Source organism: Arabidopsis thaliana, chromosome 4 (assembly GCF_000001735.4).
Source record: "Arabidopsis thaliana chromosome 4, partial sequence".
Lineage (NCBI taxonomy): Eukaryota > Viridiplantae > Streptophyta > Magnoliopsida > Brassicales > Brassicaceae > Arabidopsis > Arabidopsis thaliana.
This window is the reverse complement of record NC_003075.7, coordinates 9,964,464-9,978,267: the sequence shown is the minus strand read 5'-3', so window position 1 is coordinate 9,978,267 and position 13,804 is coordinate 9,964,464. Positions and strand designations below refer to the sequence as shown.

The window sequence follows — 13,804 nt, the reverse complement described above, 5'->3', positions numbered from 1 at the left end:
ATAAGAATATTTCTTCCTCTTGAAAATGATCTACGAAATACTTTTGATATATAGTCTATATGATTTACAAAATGTGAACAATATCAAATTGGGTCCATAGCTCAGTGATAGAGCAATTGACTGCAGATCAATAGGTCACCGGTTCGAACCCGGTTGGGCCCTTCCTTTTTTTGTTTTTTCTTTTTTTTCTGTTTTTCACTTTACAATTAAATTCCGGAAATTCAAATTGCCGGACCAGAAATAACCGGCCTTAAACATTACGACTGTATCTTTCTCCTTGTATTGTTTGTCTTAACCAGACATCTCAATTCATTACACAACGAAACACATAATAGTTTTTTCTATTCAAGAAACGATAATTTTCTTATTAGTAAATTCTGAAAACGAAGACACGAAAAGGAAAAAGCATCCGATTCCTAATTCCCATCATCGTAAAAAGGACAAACCGAATCATACCAAACCGAATCGAATCGCATCATCGACCCCTTATACCGATCGGTTTAGTCTAATCTAAAAAACTCAATTTATCGTCGTCGTTCGTTGCTTCATTCCGCGGCACCGACACTGATCGTAACATTCGCCGGGTTTTCGCATCGGACATCGTCAGCCGTCTGATCTCGCTTGTTATCATACTCCTTAAAACTTGCGATCCTTCCCAATTCCTCAACTTCTTCGATTACATTATCGAGCCTCGCCACCATTTCCACTAGCAACGACGCAAACGCCGCGAACGGTAATGCCTCCGAGAATTCGAGACTCGTCATCACCGCGATTTTGCTCAGCTGTGGCCGTAACATCCTCCTCTCTCCCGCCGCCGACATCTCTGAGTTACTGTTCTTGAACGATCTCCGGTACTCCATTAAAGCTGACGTGTCAGTCCTAAAGCTTGAAAGTGAAACGGCTCCGTTTTGGCCTTGACGTGAACCGGTTTCTGTAATTTTACGTGTACCGGTTTCGGTATTTTGAAGAGAAACGTCGCCGTTTAGATCTTTTCCACTGTTACTACTGTTGCGCTGATGGTGTTTGTTATTGGAAATGCTACCGTTTTGGTGTTTATTATTGTGACGATGGAGGTTAGAGCCAAGGAAGAGTTTAGGCTGAGACTTGATAGCGGAATTAAGATCTTGAAGTGCCACGTGGAGATGATCGGATAGAATCTCCGGTGAACAATGACGGTGGTTTGAGATGCTATCTGCGAGTTCCGTCAAAGCTTTGCATACTTCTCCGGCTAATCTTACACAAGGATCTTTAAAAAGCGCGCGAACGGATCTTGGAGTCTTGAAAAACAAAAGATAAACAAATATAGAAAATGATTTTAAGTTGATTATAAAACATGACATTATAGTGTAATCAATAACCTTACTTGAATCTCAGTTTGTAAGCAACCGTGAAGAGCAACAACAGTGTAACCAAATTGACGAAGAACAGCTCCAACTTTAACATATTGTTGACATGGAAATCTATGACAACGTAGAGTGTGTCTTGGTTCCCAATTTGCATATAATGCCTGAAGAATTTCTTATAATTATATATATATTCCGTATAATGCCTGAAATATTAGAGAAATATATAATAAAGACTTACAAGTGTTTCGTCAGTAGATTTAGAATCCAAAACAGCTTGATACCCTTCGTAGATTCTGTCTTTTGAATCTGTTTTTTCTTTCTCTTTCTCCTCAAAGTACTCATCCACACATGCTATACGTATAAACACAAACACAATTATAGAATATTAAAACAAGATAAATTAAGTAATATTTTTGGAATTATAAGTTTGGTGTTAAGTATTAACAAAACAAAAATGATATTTTCGAGAATTACATACCTTCTATAGAGCGAGAGAGGCCTTGGAGTTTACCAACGGTGGTCTTGTGTAGATCTTCACCAGACCAAATAGGAAAAACAAGAAGGCTCATGAAAAGACAGATTCCGCAACCAACGGCTATAGTGTAGAATCTATCGTGTGCTATGTTTATCACACTATCTACTCGATAGCTTGACACCGTTATAAGATTGAACGTCAAGAGAAATATCACAACACCGTAATCGTAATTCTTCTTTATGTATGGTATAAATCTTATATAAGTAGCAGCCGCTCCTGTAACCATAAGAATGAGAACATAGATTAGTAGTCTTATTGTTATATAGAGTTTGTCTCTAAAAGTTAGAGATTTTACGGTTAGAGACTCCAATGTGAATAAAAAGAAACGCACTAAACGGGTAAAATGTATTTTTTGGAAAAAATATTGCATACCAATGATAAAAACAGCAGTGCCAATGAAGATAGCTCGAAGGACTTTGCCGGAATCATTAGCTACAAACTCAATGAAAAATGCCAAAGATCCCGCAATTAGTGTCCCTAATCCTCTATTAAGCCCTTTGCACAACGTTGCACCTAAAGAATCAAGAAGTTAAACAAAAAGTTAAAACACATATTACATTACTATAGTTGATTGTAATATGTATGTATATATAAGGAGATAAATTGTTTAATGTTTATAACTTACCGGCAGAGAACTCGAGGACGACGACGACAGTCATGACTGCCCAAATAGCATTGCTTCCAATGCCTTTGAAGAGAGGCTCCATGAGATATAGCAAAGAAACGAGTGTCAAGGAAAGACCTACTTTAAGGGCATGTATCACTCTCCTCGGATCTTCTTTTCCGACATTCCAAAGCCTTTTCGGAATCTTCTTAATCTTTTCAGAAGGTTCGAGAACCATCCACTTCGTCTTGCTCAAACCTTCCTCCATCTCAAGGCTCCCTACGTGAACCTTATTGGACATTTTGAGGGAGAGAAATTGGTACTCTCTCTCTCTCTCTCTCTCCTTTTTTTTTTGTGTGTAATTAGAGTATACAAGAATAGAATAATGTGTTGTGTATTCTCTATATATAGCTCTTTGTGTGTGTGTATATATTTCTGTATATATAGAGTGATGGATCTATGGTTTGCGTAGGCGATGCGTAGACTATGTATGTAGCTGGCTAGAGGAAAAAAGTTAATACGTGTGATTGTGTTGGTTGAACTACGAGAATCTCTTGTAGGTTCGAGTAATTTAAAAAATTACGTGTCCTATGACTTTACAAAATAGGGATTTTTAAGGGTGTACTTTGATGTTTTGTCATTTTTATGACAAAATGTAAAATATTTTTTCACCATTTTACGGTTTCGTTTGATGATCGTTTTAAAAAATTTGCCTAATGTTATTCTTTCTAATTTTTTTTTCTTACGATTAATCGATCCTATAGCATTAATAATTGTTCATTATTTTAGGTTCCATTCTACATTTCTGGTAAATAAAAATTCTCGTGGTGTTACATTTTTTTACCTCTATAATAGGATAGGTATAAATTTACATAATTACTTTTAATAGCTACAGAAATAATATTCTCTTTTGGCAAGTGAGAAAAGATTAGATTGATGGGTTTCACATGACTTGCAATTATTGAAGTTAATAATAAATTAAAGAGTACTTTTTTCTCTCTTGTTCACAAGATGAAAAAATTAAATAAGTCAAAAGCTGTTGAAAAGGATATTAAACTAACATACGTTCCATAATTCTTTTAGTTTGAAAATTAGAGATCCAATTTTTATCCTTAGATATACAAATTTGTATAATTATATGCATGTGTCCCCCAATTAGTACCAATATTGTTAAACATGTAGTTCCAAGAACTAGATCTTAGTCATATACCGATATACGTTGTCCTCCTAGATTAAGGAATTTAGTAGGTACATCGAGAACTGAGAATTAGTTATTGTGTCACGCTAATTAAAAAGAGATCAAATATGTGAAGTCCTTACACGAATTTCTATTTTTACTAACAATAAAAAGAGATTTAACTTATCCTCTTACAGTTTATCGTTAACAATCATTCAAGAAAAAAAAAAAAAAATTAAAGCATAGAATTTGTTTTTTATGCATTCGTAGAAATATTGTATTGTTGTGGCGATGCATGTAAGAAAGTCAAAACCAAGTTATCACTGTCTCAACTCTCAACTAAAGTTTGACCTTTTAGATCCTTCAAAGTCGTACCAACGTTGACACATAACACATGTATACCTTCTTTTTTTTGCACGGGGACAACTAATTTTTATAAATTGTGTGTTCTAATCACATTCTATGAATTAAAAGCCACGTTAACCCCCTAAATATGTAACCGCCATGTAAATAAAAATCAATTGATGGCTTCGAACACCAAACTAAAAACACTAAATTAAATGCTAAAGATCTCGAATTACTGTCAAATATAATATAGATTATATATTTGTTATTAATTGTGTAAATTAATTCTTGCCACGTTTACGTGGTAAGATCAGTTTAAGTTTCTGCATCATATGAAATAGTTTAGTACGAAATAAACAAAAGAGAAAATAAATAGTTTTGGAGAAAGATTTTTTAAAATATGTAATTCCACGAAATAGTATAACTCAAACCGTAATCTTCTGCCAAAAGGAAAATGTACGTGAACAATATTAATGATGGCACGGGTTACGACTTGTGAGTTGATATACAGCTCATTGAAATGGGGAGATTAGTTTATAAATTTAACTTCAAAGAAAGATCCTGTTTTTCTTCTATGTGGCTGATAGTTAACCTACAATTTTTTGTTTTTCTATAATCAGATTTTACATTATGTATTTCAACTTCATATATGGACAATTGTAGTCCTACATCGAGTTTTACATTCGAATATCAATAGAAATTATTAGAAAAATCCAGTAAATTAAACTAATTAACTAGTACTCTCTTTGTAGTGTTGTGGTTAGAGGTAATAGATCTTCCTAAGCAACAGAACAGCTGTTCTCGTGTTGTTGAGTTTTTGAGATTTCAGATTTCTCGTGTCTTGTCCATGTGGCTCTTGTGAGACCTCCACACGTGGCAGGAAAATATTACCAATACAGATATCAAAAAAGAAACTTGGATTCATGTTTAAACCAAAAAGGTTGATCATATTATTATTATGTATACACACACAAAGATCATCGTAGTAATACAAATTACAAAGTCCAGTAGAGTATCTCAAAACTAATTGTGATTGTCAAATTATAAAGCTAGTCATTATTATTTTTGGCTCAAGGACGAAAAACCAAGTCTCATTGCATAGTCTAGTACTTCGATAATGTATCACAACAACATGTATTCTTATATGGTTTGATACCAATATTTTGAAATGCTGATGAAACAAAAACCTTTCATAGCCTCTCTTGTGTTCCAAATCATTTATACTATAAGTAATCGTCTTTGATGCTCAAATGCTCAATGCATTTTTTTTAAAAAGGAAGAAGAAACGGATCATCTCAAAAGTACATCACAACGGCATTCAAATGGTTCCAATGGAAACAAATGCTACTTGGAACGAGATTCTTTTTGCACGGTCCATGAAATTTTTGGCGCGTTTGTACTAGGCTTGTTCTCCCATTCTCCAAAGCCTACCTTTCGACAAAATCACATCACCGTTCCATTGGTCGCTCATCCGCAAAAGATGGATATGGAGGATACATTCGACCTGCTCACCTTGCTCTCTTTGTTTGGTTTGGGCTGGCTCCTTTGTGATCTCGCTCGATATAGAGGCCATCGTTGGGCAAAGCACGCCAATATTTTCTCCCTGTTCTTTGCTCTAGTGTCTACTTACCAACTGTTCAAGTACATAAACCCTTTATTGCCGTTGATATCTAGATTTTACAAATCTTTACCAATTATTGAACAAAAACCAAATCCTATGGAGTTTCTTTTTTGCAAAATCTACACCAAATTATTATTCAAGTTTTTTCAAAAAAACTATAATCTACACCAAACATCAAACACTAATAACCCAAAAACAAATTTGATGAATCAAATCAGTTTGTACAGATTCGATAAGCCAAAATATAGAGTTCACAGACACAAACAAAGCTAAACTGATCATTGCCATTTCTCGCTAATATGTCTGCAAGACTGCAACTCTATTTGCTTTTTGCTTCCCTCTTTACACATTCAATCCGGAGTTTCTGATAAAACAAAAACCTGTCCTAATCTTCTCTGTGTTCAAAAACAATTCATACTATAAATAACCTTCCTTGATGTTCAATGCATTGCTGGAGTTTCCCATCAGAAGACACAACTAGTCCTCTTACTTTTACAGGCTTCGTTTTGCGTTTAATTTGGAATCTTGGCATAGTCTTAATACAGTTATGATCATCTTCTGCGTTAGTCGATTTCTCTCCTTCTTCCAAAAACTCATCTGCAACATCTCCATCTTCATCAACCCTTAGCCGTTTTGTGTACCATCTCAGTCCCTGGTTCAACACAAGAGAGAGCTATAATACAGCTTGTGACAGAACCAATATCCAAGAAGATATGCAAGCTCTTAACTAAGAAAAATTCACTAGTCTAACATTAGAAATAAAGTAACAGCTAACTGGAGGAACCACAGGAGTAAAAATATAAACAGAAGTGATACAGAGTCGTTGTCTAATGTCAAAGAAAAGACAATGTGAAACCAGTTTAGAGGCAATGATTATAGTTACGCTTCTACTACATAGAAAGTTAAGGTAAGCCATATTGGTGAACTTACTTCTACTCATTTTCTTTATTGCATCTAACTGTTACTACTCATGAGAACATCTAACTCAAAACCTCAATAATGCTAAAGCAAGAACAGAGAGTATCGAAATCAATTTTGTACACTATGCTAAGAGAGTCAAGCTGAGGACTATGTAGCACATGAACCATGATTACTAACAGCTAAAGTAGAACTAAAGAATGAGGAATCTTTAATGGAACTTACTAATCAATCTCAAACCCAATGTATGATGTTCCTAAGCTAATCTAACTAACTAGAATCCACACTTCCGTATAAAGCAATCAACCACTATAGCAACCGTTCCAGCACAGGAATCCCAAACCTGAATACCACCATCTCCATTGGCGCAAGGCTGAAGAAGAGGACCAAGTTGAGACCTTTCGACAGCAACTTGAACCGGAACTCCAAATCCTTTCCTTGGTAATCCAGTTTCACGAAATCTCTGCTGATTACCTCCGTCACCGTAAACATCAATATCATCTTCCTCATTTTTCAATACTTCCTGGCCAAATCCAAACACACCAGCTAATTTCTTGAAAAAACCCATCCTAATCCTTACAAATCAAACTCTCCCAAAATAAATCCGTTACTAAAAATACAAACTTTCTCTCCCAGAAGCTACAATTTGCATACTAGTTTCTAGACCAATCCGTCACTAAGAGAAACAAAAAAAAAAATGATCTTTCCTATAAGTTAATCAGACAACAGATACTTATTAGGGTTTATGAAACTGAATCCTTTAGACCCAAGTTCTACTTCATAAACTGAATCCGAATATCTCCACTCTCTCTGCGACGACAATGGAGGAAAGTGGATCAAAGAGAGAATCTTCTTCTTCTTGCTTTTGCTCATTTCTCTACTTTCCAAATCTAACCCTTCTTCTTCTCCATTAACGAGCGGTAAATTCTTATTTACCACAATTACATTTCACTAGTGGGCTACATTAGTGAGAGTTAAGCCCATTAATAAAAGCCCACCTGACCAATAATTATACTTTTGGTCAATTGCTTCCAAGTTCATTAGTTTCCGTAAGTGTTTTCATTTTTCAATGCAACACTCTTATGTGTTGCAGCCTTGCAGCACCAAGTGATAATAGAGATTATGGATCTTTCAGGTGACTTGAATCATATGATAAACTCTAAAGTACTTTAAAAGAAAAACATTCGTTATCTGTCTCGAAATATTTCTATGTTCAGGTACTAATTTTTCACAGCATCTGGTTTTACGTGTCCAGTTTCTTAAGGTACGCGCATGGCGTAAACTGTTGATAACATTTGCTTTTTATTGCTTGTTGGTCTACTAAAGTCAATCACTTTAGTCGCTACCTAGACATAAAAAGTTTAGTACTTTTAGTCTTTTACATTGATTATCATCTCCAACAAAACCGGATACACATCACATATTTTATCCTTTGGATTAAACCGGGATACAAAAAAAAATCTAATCGGTAAATTCCATTTTCTCGTGAACAAGTATGGGAGAAGAGTACATAACCAATTAAAATATACACTTTTGTTCCTTTACACAGATTTTTGTTTTGGATTCTAAAGTTGCATATATTAAATATTTGGTTGCTACATTCTATTCCAACTCCAGTGGGTCTTTATCTATGTGATATAGTAGCATTAAAAATTAGTAACTTGAGTTTGTCAATTAATTTGGAATCTATAGAGAGTATATACAACAGTATTCTGAATTCTGAATGATAGATTTTTCTTAAAAAGATAGGCAATAGAAGGACAAAATAGTCAAAATAAGCTGCTGTCATTTTCAAACTAGTGATTGTTTTTAAGATCTGAAGGATATACTTAAGAAAAAAAATCTGACACATCAAAGTACAAACCCCATCTTTATTATTTTTGCATTTCCCAAACACAGTCAAACCAAAATCTTTAGTTTACATAATAATTTATTTGATATATTATTCTCTTATTAATTCTTGTGCATTTGTTTGCATTTTAGAGATTTTCTAAAAAGACACTGAACTAAAATAACCTCCTAATATTTTATTAAACTTCAATGTCTCATTCCGGTTTGATTTCTCTTCCAATAACCAAACTTGGTTCATTCAATGCAACAATGGAAATTATGTGAAAAACCCCAAAAAAATTGAAAACCATTTATTAAAACAGAACTAGTGTTAAAGGAGAGAACACCAAACCATTTACATTAGATTACAACTAGAAACTATAACTGGACTGAACATCATCATTATTAAAGACACAAACTCTTTATTTCATTCACATTTTAACAAAACCCTAATTATATTATATTTTAAAAGTTAAATTCATCAATATTAAAGAAAACAAAAACAAAACTTAATCTCCTGAAAACTGAAAACCATAAACCAAAGATTTGTTTCCTCAATTTCTTCTTTTATTTATATAATTAAAAATCTTCAAAAACACAAAAAAAAAATAAAAAAATTAGACACTAACTAGATCGTCCCTCGTCTGATGAAAGAACTCAAGAAAGAGAGAGAGAGAGAGAGAGAGAGAGAGAGAGAGAGAGAGAGAGAGAGAGAGAGAGAGAGAGAGAGAGAGAGAGAGTTGTTAGCTAGCTCACACGCTTTCGCTTAAAACTCAAAAACCTGCACTTTCTCGTCTATTTTCTCGGCATTCGTAAAACAGAAAAGTGGGTCTCCAAGAAAATTACCCTAAATTCACAAAGATTCATACTTTTCTCCACCTCCAATGGATTCCAGAGAGATCCACCACCAACAACAGCAACAACAACAACAACAACAGCAGCAGCAGCAACAACAGCAACATCTACAACAACAGCAACAACCACCGCCAGGGATGTTAATGAGTCACCACAATTCCTACAATCGAAACCCTAACGCCGCCGCCGCTGTTTTAATGGGTCACAACACCTCCACATCTCAAGCTATGCATCAAAGATTACCTTTTGGTGGTTCTATGTCACCGCATCAGCCTCAACAACATCAGTATCATCATCCTCAGCCTCAGCAACAGATAGATCAGAAGACTCTTGAATCTCTTGGATTTGATGGATCGCCTTCTTCTGTTGCCGCCACTCAACAACATTCGATGAGATTTGGGATCGACCATCAACAGGTTAAGAAGAAACGAGGTAGACCTAGGAAGTATGCTGCTGATGGTGGTGGTGGTGGTGGTGGTGGTAGTAACATTGCTCTTGGTTTGGCTCCTACTTCGCCTCTTCCTTCTGCTTCTAATTCTTACGGTGGTGGAAATGAAGGAGGTGGTGGTGGTGATAGCGCCGGAGCTAATGCTAACTCTTCCGATCCACCTGCTAAACGGAACAGAGGACGTCCTCCTGGCTCCGGTAAGAAGCAGCTCGATGCTTTAGGTACAGGATCTATCTCTATCTCTCTCTCTCTTTCTCTTATCAAATCAAATTCACTGTTTTACAATTTTACTTAATGGGTTTTGTCCTCTGTGTGTGTGTGTGAGCAGGAGGAACAGGAGGAGTTGGGTTCACGCCTCATGTCATTGAGGTTAAAACAGGAGAGGTAATGTGTTGATGTAGCAAATCTTTAATCTTCAATTTGTTTCTTTGGTTAAAGTTATGATCTTTCATTGTATTCAGGACATAGCTACGAAGATATTGGCGTTTACGAACCAAGGGCCACGCGCAATCTGTATTCTCTCAGCTACAGGAGCTGTAACTAATGTGATGCTTCGTCAAGCTAACAATAGCAATCCTACTGGAACTGTTAAGTATGAGGTATAAAATTACTCATGTGCTTTGTGCATTGCTTGCTTCTTGGCCTCATTTTGAGCTCTGTTGTTATCGAATGGAGCTGGAATTTAAATCTTGTATTGAGCTGTATTGGATGTGTTGTTGTTTCAGGGCCGATTTGAAATCATTTCTCTGTCAGGTTCTTTCTTGAATTCTGAGAGTAATGGTACTGTGACCAAAACTGGTAACTTGAGTGTGTCGCTGGCTGGACACGAAGGCCGGATTGTGGGTGGATGTGTTGATGGAATGCTAGTAGCTGGATCACAAGTCCAGGTTTGTCAAATTCTTAACCTTTACACTTGAGTTAAGATCAGAAAGTATTCAAGATACTGACTTTGATTGGGGTTTTTATATAGGTCATTGTGGGAAGCTTTGTACCAGATGGAAGGAAGCAGAAACAAAGTGCGGGGCGTGCTCAGAATACTCCGGAGCCAGCTTCAGCACCAGCCAATATGTTGAGCTTTGGTGGTGTTGGTGGACCGGGAAGCCCTCGATCTCAAGGACAACAACACTCGAGCGAGTCATCAGAGGAAAACGAAAGTAATTCTCCGTTGCACCGTAGAAGCAACAACAACAACAGCAACAATCATGGGATATTTGGAAACTCTACACCTCAACCGCTTCACCAAATTCCTATGCAGATGTACCAGAATCTCTGGCCTGGCAACAGTCCTCAATAAACAGATGGTTCATGGGTCAAGATTTGACCGGGTTTGCTTCTCTGTTCCTTTTGACACATCTCTCCATCAGATTTATCTCTATAAAGTAGATTGAGCTCTCTTACTCTCTCATCTTCTTCTCCTTTACTATTTCTCTTAAATTTAGCTTTGGTTTTAGATAAATAGAGAGAGAGAGACATGTTAAGTAGGTTTCAAATTCAATCTTGTTTAGTTTGTTTCTTAGTAGTTTCTTTTGATTGTGATGATCATAAAGACTTGTTCTTTTTCTCCTATATTCAACGAATTATCCACTTTAATTCTGATTCTAAACAACGAAATTCTAAACTATACAAAAGCACTTTTATTCTCTTATAATAAGGTTACATTCGTTTTCTTTCACATACATGTTTTCATTACTCTTCAGGTTATTACAACAAAAGTTAGTAAAAAGACAGTGAAATAGACAAAAAAAAGGTTGATACTTGATACATAATCTTAGTCTCCATTACTTCTTCTTCATCTTCGTCGTGTTAGTCTCTAAACTGCAGAAACCATGAGTGGTGATGCAGCCATCCATTCTTCTTCTTCTTCTTCTTCATCATCATCATCATCATCCTCTGCCTCCCACATGAAACGTGCATATGATCCCAAAACCATACTACAAAGTTACAACAACACAAACATTTTAGATTCAAAGTAAAGAAAATTAATTTGGGATTAGTAAAAGTAATCAAAGTATACAAATTATACCAATCATTAGGAGAAGCATTAACAGCTTGATCAAAGTAACCTTGAGCTCTCTTCTCATCTCTCTTCGTTTCCCATATCAATCTTCCATACATGGATAAAGCTTCTCCATCTCCTGGATTCTCCAGTATTGCTCTTCCATAGTACTCTTCAGCTCCCTCTGCATCTTTCTCCACCTGAAGATTCAATCCCAAATCAAAACCTAATCTCCAATTCCCAAAACTCAAATTCAGCTTCTAAAAATCACTAACCTCATACAAAAACTTGCCGTAATTCATCAGAAGAAGCGAATTATTAGGATTAGATCTCAACATCTCTCGATAATAATCACCGATCTTGCTCTTATCTTCATAACCGCCTCCTCCTCCGTTTCCATAACCGCCGCTATAACCAGATCCACCACCAACACCGCCACCCGTGAAACATTTCTCCTCCACAGGTAAACCACCGGAGATCATAGACCCCCAACCATCTGCAAACCTAATTTCTTCCTCCCCCGCTTCATCATCCTCCGGGATTCTCGCCGGCGAAGGCTTAGATCCAACTCTTTTCAACATTCTCTCAGATCTAATCACATCACTTTCCGATAACACCCTCCGCATCCCTACATTAGCCTTAACCTCGATCGAAATCTTCCCGCCGGCGAATCTCTCGCCGTAGCTGGATAATGATTCGACGGAGTTGGTCCTGGAGATAGGCGTCATCTTCCGCGATGAACCACCTGAAATTAACCGGTTTTGAAGAACCGGCATCGAACCGGTTCTCATCAATAGAGATTTCATCACAACTTTGATTTTGCTTTCTCTTCGATCTCAGAGAGTGATGATGATAAGAATAATCCAATTGTTGCTATATATAGCTTCGTTTCTACCGTACGATTATCTGACTTTTGTTTCATATCGACCGTTGGATCTTTTGACTTTCTCGCGCTACATTTCCCTTTTCCGTGTGATACACTTAAAGTTGGCTGATCTCAACCGTCCGATGAGATGACCGTCAAGGGGGAAGAATCAACTACGAGCTGACTTAACACGTGTGGAGGATTGCACGTGATCGACGACTCTTCGATTACCACATGGATCCTTAGTTCCTTACCATAGTATTTTTCTCTTTAATGAAAAACAATTGGCGATTCAGTCAGAATCATAAAACTATGAGTATTACTGTATTATTATCGAAACTATAAAATTTCTGTTGTCATGCCAAATGTTATTCATGATGTTAGATCAAAAAAAGAAGTTGTTTTACTAATTGTCTTTGCATGCATTTTGTTTTGTTTTGTGTGTCAAATCTATACAATAAAATGTAATGGATTAACGATGGGATGAGAATGATGTTAATATGTGAATGATTAATATCACAATCACACAAAATGACATTTCATTTTCTTGTCTTTAACTATGAAATTGGGAAGATCTGGATTCACTATACTGATTCAATTGGGGATATTTTGCTGTTTTTGATAAGATAAGATAAGGTTTTCCCAAATGCATATAATATGGTTGTTATCTAGTTGTGACTTTGTCTTTTAATTTGTTTCACACTATTAATGGTAAAGATGATCTTATAAAATACAGTAACAGTTTTGTTTACTAACTGTGGAAGATGGAAACTAGTACTTGACTTATAATATTATTGTCAAAACAAAGATAAGTGATTACCGACGGGTCTATATTTTTGTCTCCTCTTCATAATATTAAAATTTTCAAATAGAAAAAATGGAAATGATTAAGCAACCAAAGCTCTAAAGGACTGATGTCCTTGTTTTGCAAATTCACATCCCCGATATATGCATGTCTCTTCGTGCAAAACATCAATTGAGGTCCGTGTGGACACCTTTGTGGAATGAGCTTGTGCAAAACTAGTTGATCCGATGTTCGTTGATTCAAAAGTATACCAAATACAAAGATAGCTCAATGACCATTGATTTCGAAGAATATGGTCGTTCATCGAGAGTTTTTGATGATCAGTTGATTTATGAAGTATACCGATCATACCAAACAAGTATATTCAAAACATCCTTATACCTTGATGAATTGTGTATATATAAGGAAAGAAAAGCCATTAGCCGAAATGTGTCATGAACCTAAATCCTAATTATTGCT

The 13,804-nt window shown here is 35.9% G+C and overlaps 4 protein-coding genes and 1 non-coding gene across 5 annotated transcripts; 2 read left to right on the top strand and 3 right to left on the bottom strand.

The window, feature by feature from the left end:
* The first annotated feature begins 90 nt into the window (after window positions 1–90).
* Window positions 91–162, top strand: AT4G17975. Its single transcript has one exon. It is a non-coding gene; the product is annotated as a tRNA-Cys (tRNA).
* An 82-nt stretch (window positions 163–244) lies between these two features.
* On the bottom strand, window positions 245–2,903 carry ALMT12 (aluminum-activated, malate transporter 12). The gene is made up of 6 exons (NM_117907.4): window positions 2,507–2,903; window positions 2,254–2,394; window positions 1,825–2,097; window positions 1,585–1,697; window positions 1,364–1,507; window positions 245–1,277 (listed from the first exon to the last, which is right to left on the bottom strand). Exons 1-6 carry the CDS (start codon window positions 2,784–2,786, stop codon window positions 546–548), a joined length of 1,683 nt encoding a protein of 560 aa, NP_193531.1. The 5' UTR covers window positions 2,787–2,903; the 3' UTR covers window positions 245–545.
* Window positions 2,904–5,753: 2,850 nt separating this feature from the next.
* Window positions 5,754–7,470, bottom strand: AT4G17960 (phospholipid hydroperoxide glutathione peroxidase). Its single transcript, NM_117906.3, has 2 exons — window positions 6,890–7,470; window positions 5,754–6,280 (listed from the first exon to the last, which is right to left on the bottom strand). Exons 1-2 carry the CDS (start codon window positions 7,112–7,114, stop codon window positions 6,041–6,043), a joined length of 465 nt encoding a protein of 154 aa, NP_193530.1. The 5' UTR covers window positions 7,115–7,470; the 3' UTR covers window positions 5,754–6,040.
* Window positions 7,471–9,035: 1,565 nt separating this feature from the next.
* AT4G17950 (AT hook motif DNA-binding family protein) lies at window positions 9,036–11,548 on the top strand. The gene is made up of 5 exons (NM_117905.3): window positions 9,036–9,900; window positions 10,008–10,063; window positions 10,141–10,278; window positions 10,405–10,566; window positions 10,650–11,548. Exons 1-5 carry the CDS (start codon window positions 9,261–9,263, stop codon window positions 10,971–10,973), a joined length of 1,320 nt encoding a protein of 439 aa, NP_567546.1. The 5' UTR covers window positions 9,036–9,260; the 3' UTR covers window positions 10,974–11,548.
* Window positions 11,255–12,526, bottom strand: AT4G17940 (Tetratricopeptide repeat (TPR)-like superfamily protein). Its single transcript, NM_117904.4, has 3 exons — window positions 11,951–12,526; window positions 11,703–11,875; window positions 11,255–11,610 (listed from the first exon to the last, which is right to left on the bottom strand). The coding sequence occupies exons 1-3, from the start codon at window positions 12,479–12,481 to the stop codon at window positions 11,490–11,492; spliced, it is 825 nt and encodes a 274-aa protein (NP_567545.1). The 5' UTR covers window positions 12,482–12,526; the 3' UTR covers window positions 11,255–11,489.
* Between the last annotated feature and the right edge of the window lie 1,278 nt (window positions 12,527–13,804).

Bases quoted from the DNA above. Each gene is read 5' to 3' on its own strand.
- ALMT12 (NM_117907.4), bottom strand. From the start codon at position 2,786: ATGTCCAATAAGGTTCACGTAGGGAGCCTTGAGATGGAGGAAGGTTTG. The intron at 2,395-2,506 runs GTAAGTTATAAA...TTGATTCTTTAG, and splicing joins CGTCCTCGAGTTCTCTGCCG to GTGCAACGTTGTGCAAAGGG. The intron at 2,098-2,253 runs GTATGCAATATT...TTATGGTTACAG, and splicing joins CACTGCTGTTTTTATCATTG to GAGCGGCTGCTACTTATATA.
- AT4G17960 (NM_117906.3), bottom strand. From the start codon at position 7,114: ATGGGTTTTTTCAAGAAATTAGCTGGTGTGTTTGGATTTGGCCAGGAA. The intron at 6,281-6,889 runs GTTTGGGATTCC...GTGTTGAACCAG, and splicing joins ATGGAGATGGTGGTATTCAG to GGACTGAGATGGTACACAAA.
- AT4G17950 (NM_117905.3), top strand. From the start codon at position 9,261: ATGGATTCCAGAGAGATCCACCACCAACAACAGCAACAACAACAACAA. The intron at 10,279-10,404 runs GTATAAAATTAC...TTGTTGTTTCAG, and splicing joins CTGGAACTGTTAAGTATGAG to GGCCGATTTGAAATCATTTC. The intron at 10,567-10,649 runs GTTTGTCAAATT...GTTTTTATATAG, and splicing joins TAGCTGGATCACAAGTCCAG to GTCATTGTGGGAAGCTTTGT.
- AT4G17940 (NM_117904.4), bottom strand. From the start codon at position 12,481: ATGAAATCTCTATTGATGAGAACCGGTTCGATGCCGGTTCTTCAAAAC. The intron at 11,876-11,950 runs GTTAGTGATTTT...TTGAATCTTCAG, and splicing joins ACGGCAAGTTTTTGTATGAG to GTGGAGAAAGATGCAGAGGG. The intron at 11,611-11,702 runs GTATAATTTGTA...GTAACTTTGTAG, and splicing joins AATGCTTCTCCTAATGATTG to TATGGTTTTGGGATCATATG.